The 17,141-nt window shown below is 38.6% G+C and overlaps 1 protein-coding gene across 7 annotated transcripts in view; it reads left to right on the top strand.

Annotated features, from left to right (window-relative positions):
• Positions 1-17,141, top strand: part of RUNX1T1 (RUNX1 partner transcriptional co-repressor 1) — a 118,156-nt gene that overhangs the window by 12,328 nt on the left and 88,687 nt on the right. For 3 of the 7 annotated variants that reach the window (XM_057402984.1, XM_057402985.1, XM_057402983.1), the window contains exon 2: positions 7,502-7,674. The exons of the other annotated variants lie outside the window; for them this stretch is intronic. In XM_057402984.1, coding sequence (XP_057258967.1) covers positions 7,587-7,674 — 88 coding nt within the window. In that variant the 5' untranslated portion in view covers positions 7,502-7,586. The remainder of the gene's footprint in view (positions 1-7,501; positions 7,675-17,141) is intronic. 7 annotated transcript variants of the gene reach the window in all.

Here is a 17,141-nt window from a genome sequence, read left to right as displayed (position 1 = left end):
ACCTTTTGTCATGTTTTGATTTCTAATGATGGCCACACAGATGTCCTTTTCAGTTGTGCCCCAGGTCTCATTTTAAATAGCGTGGGCAAGAAAACCCAAACCAACTCCCAACACTTCTTCACTTTTTTCCACAATTATTTATTTTCCAGGGTGCATTTTTGGTTTTTCATTTTATTTACTTCTGTAATGGCTGATTCTTAGTGCTGTCGTGACAGGTTGGATGGCGCATTGAGTAAATCTGTGTGTGCCTTCTGGTTGTCCCAGGTCTGTTATGGAGCATCAGGTTCTATTGGGCTCTGCACCTGTGCTTTGCTTTCCCATTGATTTGGTCACGTTGTATTACAGGGATGTAATACAATGAATTTTAAAGCTGAGATGCAAGTGAACACCCAGCCTGAGCAGTGAAGATACTCTCCTGATATCCTCTTGGAAAATTCATTGCAGCATTGAATATCACATTAGTTAGACGAGTTCAAGAAGAGAACTGCCCCAGCCAGCCTCAGGCTTTGCGAGAGAGGATGAGGCTATTGCCAGATAAAGAGATTATTAGGATGCAGCAGAGGAGACAGAATGATACTGCTGCAAAGGATATTTGGGAAGAGTGCTCCAAAGGAATGCTTTCAGGGACATCCAGGTGGGGTTTGTTGCCAGAGCCATTAAAGCACAGTGGTGCCAAGTGAAGCTGCCAACAAATTTAGGGATAATGGCACCTGTGGGTGTGCTATCAATGGATGGTAGTGCTAGGATGATTTTTTATTTTATTTTAATGGTGGCATTGCTGAAAGTATTTAAGGGTAATGTTAAGAAAAGGTTTTAGTGAGTGAAGTCACTGAGTTCTAGGAACCATTAAGCAAAAGCTGTTTCATGAGTGTACTATTTATTATTTTTAAAGCTTGTTGGCAAACCACTTAATGCTGGAAAAGCGTGCTGCAACCTGTATTAAAGCATGCTGCAGATGAGCAAGGAAACCGTTGTACTGAACTGAATAGCCTGAATGATACACACATTTCATGTGTGCTGTGATAAATTAATGCAACTCTATGGGTCAGCAGAGCTTGTAAACATCGAATTAAAGCACTGGAGCTCATCTTCCATGGTATTCACATGCCCCGTTCTCATTGAAGATGGTGTTCCTTATGTCTAAACACCAGTCTGAGGATCTGGACCTTAAGGCTTTCTGTGCTCCTATTTCATGTCTGTGATCTTAGCAATATTTTGTTGGAACAATTCTGACTCTTGAATCCAGAAATGGCCCTAATAAAGTGGGCTAGTGATCTTAATGTAAAGTAAGTAATTCTCTTTGAATTGTAAATGACACTTACCTGACAAGACTTCCATATATAGGAGAGAAAAAGTCTGTTCCTTTTGTAATAGTACTCTCAGAGGTTACCATTGTGTCCATGGGGCCAGGATTCTCAACTTCTGTATCCCAAGAGCTATGTTTAAGCCAGCTGCCTGCTCCAGTTTTTCCAGAGAAATATAAATATACAGCTACAGTAAATAACAGCTACAGTAGTTCTATGGAGTGAATCAGTGTATAATTTCCTTTCCACATTCTGAGATTTATTGGTCCCATCGTCTTTGCATGGGGAGGTTTTGTTGTTATTTTTTTTTTTTTTTTTTAAGCCAGGCCTAAATTTTGCCTTGTGTTACAGAGTTATTATTGGCCACTATTGTTTTTATTATCCCGTGGCTTCTCTGGGAAGTGAAGGACCTCAGTTATGTTGCCAGAGCAAGTCATCAGTGGTGTGTCTGCTCCCCAGGTCACAGGAAGCAGGTGGCTATGTTAATTGTCCTTGCTCCCAACTCTTGTCCTTCCTGCAGGCAATTTAGAACTGGTTGGGAAGTGTCAGGTCTACTATGTGCCCCCCCCCCCCGCATTCATAATAATTCGAGGTATGTACCAGGCGAGGGAAACTCTGTAGAAATTTATCCTGCCCTTCCTAAGTGGTGTGATTCCTAACCATACCTGGTTGGAAAGGCTGAATGCCTTTGCTGCCGAGTGTGTTTGGGATTGCAGCTGGAATCCCCCAGAATAACAAAGAATTATACTAAATAAACAAAATAACACAGTGTCTTCCTCCTTTCAAGCTATTGATAAAAGTCCTAGGTAAGAAAACTACAGAAACTCATGAGGTGCGTGAAATATTTCTGGAAACTATGATTCACTTTTATTTGGTAAGTGCAGGGTAGGAAATGCAAATGCATCTTCAGCTTAGGCCACTTGGGTTCTAGTTGTAGCCTCAGACCCCTAATGGCACTGAGTGCTGTGCTTTGGAAAATCAGCCACAGTCTTGCACTTTTGAATGAGCTGCTTGTTAATGGTTTGGTTTTTAGCAGTGAAGGTGCACAGCATTGCTGAGTATCTTACTGCAGGTCTCACAACCAATGCTGTAAGACAGGCTTTGAACTACCAGTAATGTTTCTTTTAAGTGTCTTTTGGAAACTTTTGGTGAGTACCTACTCACACTGGAAGTGACATGAGTTAAGTGATAAATATCATGCTTGGTATTTATCTGCCCTATGTGTTTTGAGGGAAAACTCTTGAGCTTCTCCTCAGGTGTACTCTTGGTTTTACTGAGACTACTTTCCTGAATAAAGTAGGCTGCAGGATTATGTGGCTGGTGAATCATGCTGGCTTCTGAATCACTCTTACAAAATATCAGCCTGAAATACTAACAAATAATGAGCACATTGTGCATGGACTTGTATGTTATTTAAAGAATAGAATTTTAAAGCAGCATATTTTGTAAAATGTTTGGTTAAAAACCACTTTGCAATTTACTTCCATCAAACCCGTTGTACCAGGAAAATGCCTCCTTCAGAAAGGAAAAGGTGTCAGTATTGTGGAAGAATATCTGATTTTTATCCAGCTATTTAAGCTCCCTCTTTTCATTGTAAGGAGATCAGCTGACAACAGCAGCAACCAAATCATGTTTGCAGCTGGGCAATTACAGTAGACCCTAAGATCTGCAACTGTCAACCATGAACGCAGATGCCTTCAAAGTTCTGTTTTTCTTCCATGTTGAAGTCGTTGGCATGGAACAGATGCCTTCATTTTGGAGAAACCAACCTCTGGATATAATTGGTTCTTTCTTCTCTTGTCCTCTAGGGACAGTCTCTTGCAGATGAGATTAGATGAGAGGGAAAAAAAAAAAAGACACAGGCACACACGGTCACACATGACATGAAGCAGGAGTTTTCAGGATCCTTCTCTGTTTTGTCACGTGGAACTGTTTTACAGCTGGAAGATTTCACTCCATTTTTAGCACTCTACACACATGATGATGATGCTATATGAAAAATAGAGAAATTAAAATATGTATCTGGCCAAAGTTTATTATTAATCTAGGCATGCTTGTTTAGAAGTAAGACAAGCATATCCAGCCCTTATTTCTTTAGTGCTAAATGTTGACTTCTGCACTATCACTTGATGCCACAGTCTCAGAAATGTAAACTTATATGGCAGGAGAGGCAAAATGGTTTAAAGAACTACTGTTACAGTGGTAGAATCAAATATTTTCAATATAGAATCAAAATATTTTCAAAATGTATTTTCAAAATAGAATCAAGTATTTTCATCAAATGGTTTGCTAGTTGTTAACACAGGAGAGAAGAAGCAAGTACTTAATTTAAAATGTCACCTAGCATACAGGCATTCAATTAAGGAAGCACATTTATAGGAACTTCAGCAGAATTAACTGTGGTGAGCCATTGCTGGGAGTCCTGCAGTAGGGTACTGAAGACACTGTCTTCTTAATGCAGACACCTACAATGGGATGATGGTAATGGGACCTAAAGGCTCTAAGAGAAAGGGAGAATCTGCCTACCTGTGCCCATCAAAGGATTTTGTCAGCCCCTCTCACCTTTAGAATAACAGCTACCGAATCATTGTGGTTTATGTTATTTAGTACTGTTAAAATAAACGAACACCAACTTTGGGTTACCTTAATAAGCTCAGTTGTGAACTGTGACAGTCAGGCAGTGCTATACAAATTGCCGTGGTGTTCTTAGGTAGACTGGGTACCTTCAGGAGAAGGGTGAAGGAGGAGGGATCAGGGACTGTAAACTACCACTGCTGGTACCCACAAGCCTGGAGGTCGGTCATCTTTGAATGTTTTTTCCTCACTTAATTTTTATTTCCTAGCATCAGGTTTTTATATTGTAGTGTAATGTAACAGTCCAGTTCAATCATCAGGTGTAAAATTTATCTAGGCAAATGGATTGGCTGATGAACTTGTAGGAGTGTCGTTGCCTGGAGATGCTGAACCTTTGTAACAGTGTAGGTGGGTCCTACTGGTAGCATATCAGTGACCTGAATCCTGAACTTGCTTGTCAGATTTTAATGTCAACTTCCATATTTTATGTGAGGAGTTTACTAGTACTGTAGTATTTCATCTCTTTTAAAAGTTGAGCAGAAATGTCAGCAGCAATAAAAACTGGCAAGAATTACGTTGGTCCTACCTTGGTCTGAGTAGTTGGTGGAAGGCAATCTGCACCTTAGCCATTTTAGTATAACTACTGGGTGGCTGCAGTGCACTGCTGTTCTTTGTTTCCCGCTGACACCCAGGAGATGGGTGGGTGCAGGAAGTTCATTGGGACTTCCATCAATTAGAAGGAAGCCCAGAATAAACTTAGGTTTCAGCTTTTATTTTCCAATTTACAGAACTTCAGTGTAACAGTGTGCTGCTTGTAGCATTGTATTTCTGAAGAACCACATAGTAAAGGAAAAATTTAACCATAGAAGTGCTTAGGTGATGAAGGGATTTCTGGCAGTAACTAGGAAGTGCAGTAATGGTTGATTTCATACAAGGCTGATCCTGATATTTGTAGTCTTTACATCCCATTAATTCCTTGAAAGATAAGCTGATACAAGAATGATTTGCCAGGGCCAATGGTTCTTCTAAAAATCTTGGCTCAGGTTATATCCCCTTTCTCTCCACATGCAAGATAAAAGCCCTGTGAATATGAGGTTAACTGAATTCAAATAGAAGACTCTCTCGAGTTATTGCATTCCTTAGAAAATAAATACATTTCTCATATGGTTGAGATTGATCAAAAAAGTATTCTGTATGCCAGTGATTACATTCCCATCTGTGATTAAGGTTTTCTGTCTGCATCTGGTTTTCACATTATATTTCTGTAACAAGAATCCTTTATATGGCAGAGTTCACTCTCTGTATTTTCTATTAGCTGCAGCTTGAACTACTGCACGGATCGCAGATTTACACATGTGGTTTTCATTACTTCATACCATTGAGAAAAAGTAATATTTGTTTGGGAAAGTATGTTTTTCAAAATTTCCATGGTAATACAACATGTTGATCCCTTTTTTATAACACTCTTGTAAGATGACAAATTGTTTGAGGCATTCTACTCTCAGTGAAGTTCAGACTTTAGACAGTTTTGCATGTACATTTGAACAACAGCAGCAGTTTACAATTCAGGAAGCAACAATAAATTTTAAAAAGGAGGTTAGTATAGAATGGGTATAGCAGAATGCATCCATCACTTTGGAAAATGTGGCATATAGAGAAAATTAATGTGGGGCTGAAACAAAGAAGAGTAGTAAGTTAAAGTGATGTCTTCATTGTACAGTGAACGACAGATGGGTAGTGTTATTTTTTTGGTGGTGGTGTAAGAACTTTTTTTTTTTTTTTTTTTTTTTTTTTACAGTAAGAGGTTTAAAAATCTTTTCCCAGCCATGAAAAAGGAGTATGCTATTCAGCAGACTCAAACATTGAATTGCTATATGTTACATAATTTAACATATTTGATCATAATTATTTCTAGTGGCCAAATTAGTAAAGGTTAGCAAAACATGAATGCATCTTTACAGATGGTTTCTGTGTATAATTCTGAATCCAAAATATGATGTTAATTTAATGTTCCACTATAAGTCCATATTTCAACCAGATTGTGCTATCATCACTCGGTAGAAAACTTGATGTTTCAATGATCTCAGTGAAATTAATAGGGCCACTCGGTCAGTGAAGGAGTTTTGAGTTTTGGTAGGCACATAAGTTTATGACCATAAAAATCAGGTCAAACAATAATAACAATTCAGGGAATATTGTATGCATTTATGGAAATGTAAAGTATTATGCAAAAGCCTGGACAATTGAAACCCACACAATTAATGATAAGGCACAATTGAAAAGTAAATTTATTGCCTATGAAGAACATGGTTACAACTAGAGAATTTAATCTCAAAACTAATTTTAGAAAAGTAGTTATTGCACCCATGTTGAGAGTCCAGACCACATTTTGGAGATTATTTTCCAAATGCCAAAGGCAGTTGTCTCATATTGAAAGCTTCACGGTTGCCAAATCCTGCATAAGAGTCCTGCAGTCCTTACAGGCCTCTTGTTTTCACTGAAATTGATAGGATTCAGGGCTGCGTGGAAATGGCCTACCACAAACAGGGAAGAGAAAGGATTTTGAGTGATGAACTCCTTTGTTCTGTAACTTAACTTTAACTTGGTGAGGGTTTGTTTTGATTTGAGGAGGGTGCTTGTTTGTGGAAAAGATAGCAATTTCTAGCACAAACACAGAAGTGAGCTGTTGCAAATGCCCTTGGGCAAGACATTTTTTTGCAGTAAGATCTAGTCCGGGAGAGGGTTGGGGCAGGGTTCTTGGTTAGATGCATGCAGCTGTGTCCAGATCCTTTTGCATGCTTAACTTTATGTCTCAAAATACCTGAATAGTGGATGCAGATTGAAGCATGTACATAACTGTGTTTGCCTGGCTCTGAAAATCTTTCTGCCTTGACATAATTACAAGCCCATGAAAAGCATATTAATGTCTTGAAAAAACTGGCAGTGCTGTAATACAGACTCATACAAATGGCAAAGTATTTGTGTAACCCAAATAAACAGTTTTTGTAGGTGTTGGAGTGGGAGGGAAATTGCCTTTTCAAAAGTGGGAGGGTGATGTGTAAATATATCAATAGCTTTTTGATCTTCCTTTGTTTAAATGTGCTTCCTGTTACGATTTACAAGTCTAAATTAGTATAGCAATACGTAACTGCAAGGTCTCTATTTTTAGTAACCATGTTGGCTTAATAAATCATTCTCTAGAGCTTCTGTTGAACCAGGTAAAGTATGTATTATTTTATATTATATGAATGTATTTAAACCCAAGCATTTTTACAGAATTAGCTTATAGGTATTGTCATGGTGGAATATAAGATGCCCTTAGTTCATTGCTGTCTGTATGTCAAATGTTTTAAATGAGCAGCTTATGAAACGGCCTTTGTCAAAGAATTGATACCGTTTTAAAGTACTGCCTTATATTAACCAAGAAAATGTGGGTAATTGATTTAGAATGATAGCATTTCTGTCTTACCTTTTTTATTTAAGACTGCTATTATCATGCAAATGAAGGGGTGTGGTGGTGGTGCTTCAAACTGCCTGTGATATCTGCTTTTTTTTTTTTCCTTTTTTTTTTTTTTTTTTTTTCTTTTTTTTTTTTTCTTTTTTTCATTTGTTGTTGTCAATAGAAAAGATTGATCTCTGGGCTGGTGAACATAGTACCTGTCCCAGTCAGAAAAGGAAAGAGGAAATTAGCAGAGCGATTGGTGGAGAATGATATCTGTCAAAAGAAACACTTGGAGAGCACTGAGTTTAGTGATAGGTGACTGCCGGAAAAAAGGGAACTTTGAATTTTGTCAAGGTAAGGAAAAGAAAAATATTTGATTTTGTAATGTGCATACCTTTTAGAAGCTATTTTTAATGACTGTACCTTGCCTTGTAAACTGTAACTAAAAAAGAAATCTTTCCCTTTAGCCTTCAAAGAGTCTGTCTAAATCAATGAAGGTGGTGTCTTCATTTTAATGTCACTTCAGTTCTTAAGTACAGTAATGCCAATAAAATCTGTCAGTGATGACTTTTCTGAAATCTTCCTTAGCTTAAAATACATGTATATGGAAGTTTTAACTGTGCTTTTTACTTCTGGTGAGATATGTGCTTTTCATGTGTCATGTAAATATTACTTGGCTGAGCTGTGAAAATAATGAAGTTCAGCTTCCTGAACTGTGAATTAGAACAGTATTTTTAACCAGGTTAAGGGACAGTTGTAATCACATTGGCAAAATGGTTGCGTTTGTAATTTAGTGGAAGCCTCTGGTAAACTCATTGCATTGGGAATCTGATAAATGGGATTGAGATGATACTGAGAATAAATATTTTTGCTCCTTGTGTGCAAAGATTTTTACCATATTAGAAAAGTAAATCTGCTATGGCAGAACAAAATTTCTAGGTAACCTATGACTCTCTTTCCTGACTTGTAACTACATTACTTCTCCTAAAATGGTGTGTCTAGATGGCAAAAACTAAACTGATTTTAAGTGCTTTCCTGCACTCTGATATTTTTGTTCTCAGTGTTGGACCATTTCGCTTAGGACATAACTTTGACACAGTATGATACCAAAATAAAATGAATAGTGTCTGAACACTCTAGACTCTGTTCCAGTTAGTTGTGAAGGCAGCTAAGCCTTGATCATATCACTAATCTCCTTACCTGAGATATGGTGGCTCATGCTGCTCTGTTTGTGGGGTGATGGAGCACAGCTGGGAGAGCCAGTGGGGTGCTGCACATCACTCATGGCAAGGGGCTGGGGCTGAGGCTCTTTGCACCAGTGTGAACATCCTTTCAAAAAATGAAATCTTATTTAAAATGAATTTGCATTCTAATTCGAGTTCCTAGCTCAGTTTTAAACAAGTAAATGCTTTTCTGGGACCTTCCTCTACACAGTCAGCATTGAAAAAGAATGAATAATCTTAGCAGGGTTTCTTCTTGCATTTTTATTTTGCTAATTTAGCAGTGGTTTAGCTTCTGACTAGTTCTCCTTTATCTACTGTCTGTTTTTCAAAGTGTAAGTGTACTCTGTACAGGTGGTTGTTGTTTGGTTTCTTTTACCGTATGGGTCTTCATAAAGGATTTTGAAAATAAATGTAAAAGTAAAGATTGCATGTCTGAAGCATGCAGTGCTGGCATACTAATGGGAAGCTTATTGAGGTTTATTGCTGTCAGAGCACGTGCAAGATAATGGAAATTTCCTACAACATAGACATGTTTTCTAATACTGTCCATTTTTTATAGAAGAAGGAATTAATATGACTGAAATTCACTTCATCCTTATAAAGTCCAAGTGATCTGGTTGTACTACTGAAATATTCATAATGGAAGGGAAGAGCACATTATCTGTCTTGCTAACCGTTGGGCAGGTCAGGCTGCCTCTATCACCGGGGTGCAGGCACATCTCAGCTATTGTGAAGCTGCTGACTCCCTTTCCTGTACAGTTCTGTTTGTGTAGCCTTATACCAAAATAAACACATCCTTTCTATAGCACAACTTACAAAATTGATGATACTGTATATGGTGATGAAGATAAATCCAAAATTGCTTTGTAGTCCTTTATAAAAGAGAGTGATCAGTGGTGTTTAGCAGGTGTTAGATCTTTGGGCATTCCCATTTTGACATTTATTTGAAATGAGGTGACTAGGTAAGGTACCTTTATCTAGCTGTATGTGTTTGTTACACATTCAAAAATTTTAGTCTTAAACAGCCAAGAAGCTCCATACCTAAATGTGGATGAGTGATGAGAGATGAGGCCAACATTCTTAGAGCTTAACTTGAAAAGGACTTTGCTGTGCCCAGCAAGATTTGACTTGCTATTTGAGACCAAAATGGCAAAATTAAAGCTGTTTGAGTATCACCTCCTTGAAGAGACAGCCTCTTGTAACATTAGACTACCTTTGCTGATGTGATCCTTTTCAAGCATTGTCATCATTGTTTTGCTCTTGCAAAGTCTTTTGTCTAGCTTTTTTATCTTAAAAACAATTGTTTGCTTATGTATGTATCTTATGTATGTACAATGGAAATAATAAACCCCCCTTCTAACATACAACAGATGCAAAATGGGACAAGTGTATTATAGACAGTGAATTGTCATTACACAGCTCACAATCAGATTTTCATCTGTTCATGTGGTGCACACCTGTGGCTTGCTAGCGTTGCTCTTGATTGGAGTGTGAGAGATCCTAATGAAAAACCAAGCCGGGATGACAAGAGGAGACTCCATGGCACACACGGGTTACTTCACACAGTGTAAGAAAGTGAAATTCAAAATACACTGGTTTGGAGAGTCTGCCTCGTGATGAGGAAGCGTGCCTGGATGACTCTGCAAAGGGAGCTGGAGCCCTGCTGCTCACTGCTGCTTTGCAAATACAGCGGTTTATTCTGTAGGTCAGGTTGATTTGGACCAGTTGAGAGCAGTGGCTGATTTCTCCATCTTTACTTTCTGAGCTAGTAAGAGTATCCTGGGCAGGAATACAGCTTTTGAACTACAAAGAAAATAACCCATAATCTATATAAAACGCTGGTGGATGGGGAAGGGAGGAAATTTACAGAGAATAACCGAGTTTGAGAACAGCTGTGTTAAAAGTAGGATGGAAGGGGAATGTGTGTGACATTAGTATTTGTTTTATTTTGAAAATACGATCTTTGAATCCTTTGAGGTGAGCAGAGGACGAACACTCACAATACGATGTATTTATTGGTAAACTGAAACCAGGCACTCCAGCTGGAGCTGAAGTTCCTTTTTCAAAGTGATTTTTCCCCCTGAGTTTGCAGAGTTTGGGTTCTCTCTCTGTTTTTCCCCTACCCCTCTTGCTAATGTACTGTGGCTCTGATAACGTTAATGGGCTTTGCCCCACATGGAGCAGCGAGTGTATTGTACCATTGCTCACTGATCCCAGGTCAGTGTGATGCGTGAAATCAATTTATTTGAATCTCTTTGCCTGTATAGGAATTTGGCGGCGTGCCAGTTGTTTTCATTTAATGTTCTTTGTGTTGAACACAGACAAGCAGGCATGCTTTTGTACTCCTCTTTCTTCTGGGCTCTTCTCTTTTCAGCCAATATTCTATTCTGTGGATTTTTCGGAAAGAAGGAGGAATGTGTTATCTTTTTAAAAAATAATTTTTGTTTAAATAGCCTTTAAAGAGCATAGAAACTAGGTCAGTCACAGAGCAGCCTGTGTAGGGGTTTTCACTGAGTATAGGTAGTAACACCTGCCTTTTCCTGTTTCTTAAATTTGGGGAAAAAGAGAGAAAACATTGGTTTACTTGTCTAATGCCTGGTTCAATGATTTATGTCCTCTTCTAAGACAAAGACTCTTCAAAAATGCTTAAATCAGAATAATTTTATTTCTAAATAAGTGAATGTCTGGCAGTTGGTTGGATGAATCAGAGGAGCTTTTTCATTTTGAGTAATGACATTAAAGTAAGCATTAATTTGGGAATCCCTTGCCTTGTCTTTCTGTCTGTGCCACCCCTCCCGCAGTTAGTTAATATTTTGAATGGCTGGCTGAAGAACAGCTACCTCAAAGTACCCATTTCTTTCCTTTTTTGCTTCTTTTTCTCATGAGAAAGCAAGGTGTATGGAACAGAGCAAGTAATTTGGCCCTTCTTTAAAAAAAAAAAAGGGAGGCAAAGGCACCAGCAGATACTTCCAGAAGGATTTGTTTTAGAGCTTGGTGTTGGAAGCAGGAGTAGAAGCTTCTGTTGATGCTCCAGGCGGTTTGTGCGGAAGTCGATAGCAGAACTGCGGAGCCACGGCGCAGGGGTCAGACTCGTACACATCAGCCCCGTTTCCTTGTTTAATTACCTGAAGAGCAAAACATCCAGGCTGGGAGTGTGTGAAAAGCCAGTATCTCGAACAGCAGTTTGCTGCTCTGACATCCTGCGAGGCCAGCCCCGTCTGTCCGCAAACGTCAGGGCTGGTTCCTGACAGCGGGCTATCTCTGCCGGGCCTGGGTTCCTTCCATTCAGGAGGCATTGTGTGGAAGAGGGTTTGGTCAGGAATTTGAGGTTCCTGCCGGTTCTTCCAGCCTGGCCAACCCTGTGACATATAGGCCTGATTTTTTTTTTCTTTTAAAGAATAATAATAATAAAAAAAAATTGGCTCTTTTTAGTCTTTCCCTGTATTTCTGGCATTGGTATAATACCGACTGAAACAAAACGTGTGTTAACGCTTTCTCTTCTGAATTTGTGGCTTTCTCCTTTGACTTTATTCTGTCTCCCCTTGTTTGACCTTTTATTTTCAGAGGTAAAATCTTGTGAGGAGCAAATTCTTTCAGGTGGAGTTTGTAGCACGCAGCAAATAAACTTCTGAAAACATTTTTTTTTTTTTTTTTTGTTTAGTGATCATTAACACAATCATCATTCTTGGAATTTTATGTCTTTCATTTTCAGCATGCTTGGCAACATAATTTTTATTCATCCCGTGGATGCAAACCAAACCAATGTTTGTTCTGGCATGGTCTGTTAAAACAGCGGTGGCAGCTATCGGCGCTCCCATTCTCCTTATTCATGAGATTTGCTTAGATGTCCAGCTTGGTGTTATGTTGAGATAGGGTCAGTTATAGTCCTTGCTCCTAATAGCTGCTGTTTGTTGAAGTCACTCATGGGTGCAAAAGGCAGGGCTCTGTGCACTGGTGAGGTTTGGGCCCGTAGATAAAAAGTATTTATTGGCATCTAAAGCTCAAGTTTGTAGCTGAAAGCTAAAATGTTCAGTTAGGTAAAGGTCGTGAATATTTTTTTTACTATTTGTGAAGAATTATGACTTCATGTTTGAATGATAAATGAAGAATATGAATCTTGTTTGGGTTATTTTAATACTTTGGTATATAGCACAGTGCTGTTAGTAGTTGTACTGGCAGAACTTAAGATCACAAGGTACAAGTAATAGAGGGAGGGAACATAATTGGTATGGCTTTGCAGCAGAAAATGAGTGTAGCATGTGACTATTGCCTTTTATTAATGTGGGCAGAAGCTGGTCCAAGAAAGATATTTGTGGTTGTGGGAGTGGAGAGGAGCTGGAAGTTAACTAAGGTTTCATTTTCTTTTGCACTGAAGGCATTTGGTCCAGTCTATAGAGTTACGCCTGCAGTCTTAGAGGACATTTTCATGTGCTAAGGATTTTGGGTACTTTGTAGGTGAGATGGAATAATTTCAGCAGTTACTTATATTTTCTCTGCTAATATTTCATTAGAGTTTTGTAATACAGATTTAAGGATATACTTTTTTTTTTTTTTCTTGCATACAAGCATTGCTACATAAGGGTTCTGGGGACCCTTGAGAGAGAGCCTTCATTGGGAACAGGCAGCTGGAAATTGATAGTGCAGTGGGACCAAAAGAGTCATTATGATCTATTGTGCCACTAATCCTCCATCTAAGAAGGATTTGCAGGGGATGGTGCAACAAAAGAGCTGTTTCAGTGTATCAGTAATCATCTAATAAACTCTTCATATGTATGTAATCCTTCAACTTTAGAATCAGGCCCCCTTCTTCATTATGAACTCCTTAGGTTACTCTGGTGTAAAGGTGCCCTTAAGTAAAAGTGAATTACTTGGACATATAATTTTAAGTCTCTGACATACTGTAAAGAAGCTATAGTTTAAATAAGCATTGCTTGTATCTACAGGATGAGGAAAAGATGGTTTATGCATTGCGGTCAGTGTCATTTTCCTGGAGAGTTTGTACATACAGAGGAAATTGTATGTAAGCATTATTAGTTAAACCTTTACAAGTCATGTGTGTCCCTCCTTCCAGTGTTTCACATGCCTTTGTTTTTTGCAGTTCCTAATCTAATAAACTGTCTACAACCTTTGCCCAGTTCAACCAACAGCATAGTAAAAGAAACTTCTCCGGTGACACGTGATGATGACAATAACCACACTGTCTTTTCTCCTATCCATTGGGTGTGGTGTCTAGCTCCTCTTTGAAAATGGCAGAAAATGATAGCCTTTAATCCATGGTTGCCACCTCAAAAATGCCTCAGAGATAATGATTTGAAATCAGTATTCTGTTTGGAAAAAAAATCTTGGGCATCACTGCAAGTCTCTGCTGTGACAGTCTTGCATAAGTGAAGTTCTTGTGGATAACAGTTCTGAACCCGGTTTGGGCTTTATTAAAACTGGTACCTTGCATTGTACCCAAACACTTACTGCTGCTCTTTGCAGATGTTCTCCTAGTGTGAAGTGGTGTAATTTGCTCTTGGTATGAAATTCCACTTCATAATCACCTCTGCATTCTTTTTCTGCTTTTCTGCTGAATGGCTACAACGAAGCACCATGTGGAGTACAACACAATTAGGTAAAATGAAATGATATTTAAAGGCCTGTGTTCCTCAAGGCTCCTCCCCTTTCCTAAAGAAACAAAGATTTTGTATGTTAATTTTCCTTAGCTGTGATGGGATTTGCCTGGATCAGACTAATAGCACAAAGCTTGTGTCAACACATCATCCTTCCAGGGAAAGTGCTGTGCTCCTCTGATTGCACATTAAGTGGATCCCATTCTGGTCCTGTTTTCTAGTGGAAACCTAACTGACGCAGTGTTTGTCCTCCCTGTTAGGAGTTCTGGTTGTTGATCTTTTTTATGTGTTAATTTAAGTGGGTAATATTTTATGGAACTACTCACCATAATGTGAGGACCAAATCTGGGACATCTAGCTTTTGGGGAAGCAGAAGTGGGTGAGGTTGAATGTCCAAGCTAGCAGAAGCAGGCAAGTCACATAGTGGGTTGGAGAAGGTAGAGAGAAGGTGGCACCAGAATGAAGAACATAGGAATAGATGTAGTGGCAGAGAGAAGGTGGAGGGCACTGAATGAAAAAGCAAGAGGAAAACATGATAGGAGGTGTAACTAAGAAAGCAGTGGAAACAAACAAAAAAAATGTTTAACTAAAATCAGTGCCTTCCCTTTGTCACTCGCAAATGATAATGCTTTTCCATCATCAGGGGTTGAATGAGTCTGTGCACTCATTCTGCTGTGTTTCCAGATGCTGAACTGCATTAGAGCAGTTCACTTGGTAATATTGCTTTGCCATTTTAGCAATTACAGGGTCTGACAGTGGGTTGTCCTATTATAACTGTGAGAAAACTCATCCATAACCACTTTCCTGTTAGGACTTAGTTCTCTTCGTGTAAAAAGGTGCCCCCCTGCCTCTATGCCATTAAACCTTCTCATTCATCAGGGTATGTTAAAATACTTGAGGAAGTGGCTTTCTCACCTGGTGCTGTAAAACAAATAATTTAAATGGGGAAATGAATGCTTAGCTGTCCTAGATCTCCTCAGATATTTATTTATGGTCCTCATGCGTTCACTCTTGAAATTACTTAGTAGTTTATGGATGTCATACTAAAATAAAGGCATTAATAGTAAACACTAACATAGTGTACAGTGGTGCTGCTGTGATGTTACCAGCACTACTGTGTGTATAAACACATAACAAGATATGCGGAATGGCTGGGGTTCCAGCCCATTGTAGTGGAGGCCAGTGTAAAGATTTGGCTGCTTGATATAAGAGTAAGCTTTATTTTCTGAATGCTTGTCAGTTTGTTTTACAAGTACAACGTTATCATTATATAATTGAATATAGACATGTATATATTTGAATAATACCATTCTTTTAATTTTCCTTATGTATCTGATGAGTATTGCGGACTGCAAATTCCTGTTGAAACTCATCTGGAACAATAGCTTTGTACGAAGACCCCTATGAACAAAGCTTTTGTGCTGTTATAAATGTGGTAAATAAGTACAAATTGATCAATATGTGACAAAAGGGTAAAGAAGGGAGGTCAAGAGGTAAGAGTATTTCAATGTAAAACATTTTCGCTGTTAAAAATGGCAGTGGGAACATAAATAAGTAGTTTGTATTGCTGTGTATTTGCTCCACCTGGTGGATTTTCCTGAAAGTGTTTTTAATCCTTGTTAAGGGGAAACTGTCTTTAATTAAATGCAAAAGACAGTACCAAGAATAAAGGCAACTTGTTTGTTTGTTTGGGCTTTTTTTTTAGCAATAGCATTGCCAAAGGAAGGCAGATCTGGGGAAAGAAAAGATGAAAATTTGGTATTTCTCTTGAACACACTTGATCAGTGCAGTAATATCTTATGAAAGCGTAGCATTCCAAATCAGTTAATGATAACAGTTTACTCTTGGACTCATCTAGAGATTCATAATTACAAAGTCCAAATCTATTGCTTGTGGGGTTTGAAAGTGAGGATTTGCTATGACTTCCACCAACCCTAGTTTTTGAAACACTACACCCTCTCCCCCCCCCAATATCAGTGCTAGAGCTGAACCCAGGACACAGTACTATCAAAAAAGAGAGTTACTGTGCTGAAGTGTTACCACTGTACATCAGTGTAAAATCTGTCTGTCATTAAGCTAGCTTTGCAAGCATTGTTTTCTTTGGAATTCGTAAGGACTTGGTTATGCTTTGATCATCTCATTGTTCTCCTTAGGTTATTTTTTTCCTTTAGAGTGTAATGGCTCCCTAACAGAAGGTGAAGTTTAGAAAATAGTGTCTCCATATGCAAGGGATTTGGAGACCTTTTTATTGTCTTTAAAAATGTCATTCATAGTCCTCATTAGCATTTATTGTTGCAAGCGTACAAGCAGAAAATGTGAAATTGGTATGTCATGAATAGCTCCACAGAGCTCTAGAGCCCTGAAATTTTGCCTGCAGTGTGGTGTGGGGCAGGCATTGAGAGAAAGCTGGCCAGATGGCTGCCAGCACAGAGCAGAGCTGCAGGTTTTTGTCTCTGGTGCTGAGAGGAGGGAAAGTTCACTGGAGCATACGCTATCACCCCTTGCGTTTTAACAAAACTAACTCGCCATCAGTCAAAACGGGGAGGTGGTGACATTGAAACAAAAGTTTTCAATATAATGTAACAGTCCTTGTCAAATGAATAAAATATGTTTAGTTAGTGTCACAAATATTGACGTGTTACAAAGAAAAATGCAAGGCTTGAATTTATGGCTTGTGGTAGATACACTTTCACACAAATACGCTCTCACATTATCTTTATTATGAAAATACTATGCATTAAAAAGACATCGATTAGAGGTCAAAACAAGGGTTAATATACTACAGCAGGAGGAGTTTCCCTACCCATGTTAAATGCAAAGTCTGAGCTTCAATTAAAAAAGCAACTGATAGCTTGAAATGTTTTTTTTTCCTTCTTTCTTTCTTCTTCCCCCTTTTTTTTCTTTTCTTTTTGGATCTTAAAATTTGACCCTATTTCAGCAGGACAAGATATTCTCATCCAGGCTTCTCCAGGTCACACTGAATATT

This window comes from Pezoporus wallicus, unplaced genomic scaffold (genome assembly GCF_028554395.1).
Source record: "Pezoporus wallicus isolate ANWC-B61680 ecotype Strahan unplaced genomic scaffold, APGP_CSIRO_Pwel_v1 contig_2456, whole genome shotgun sequence".
Lineage (NCBI taxonomy): Eukaryota > Metazoa > Chordata > Aves > Psittaciformes > Psittacidae > Pezoporus > Pezoporus wallicus.
This window is presented reverse-complemented; position numbering and strand designations above follow the sequence as displayed.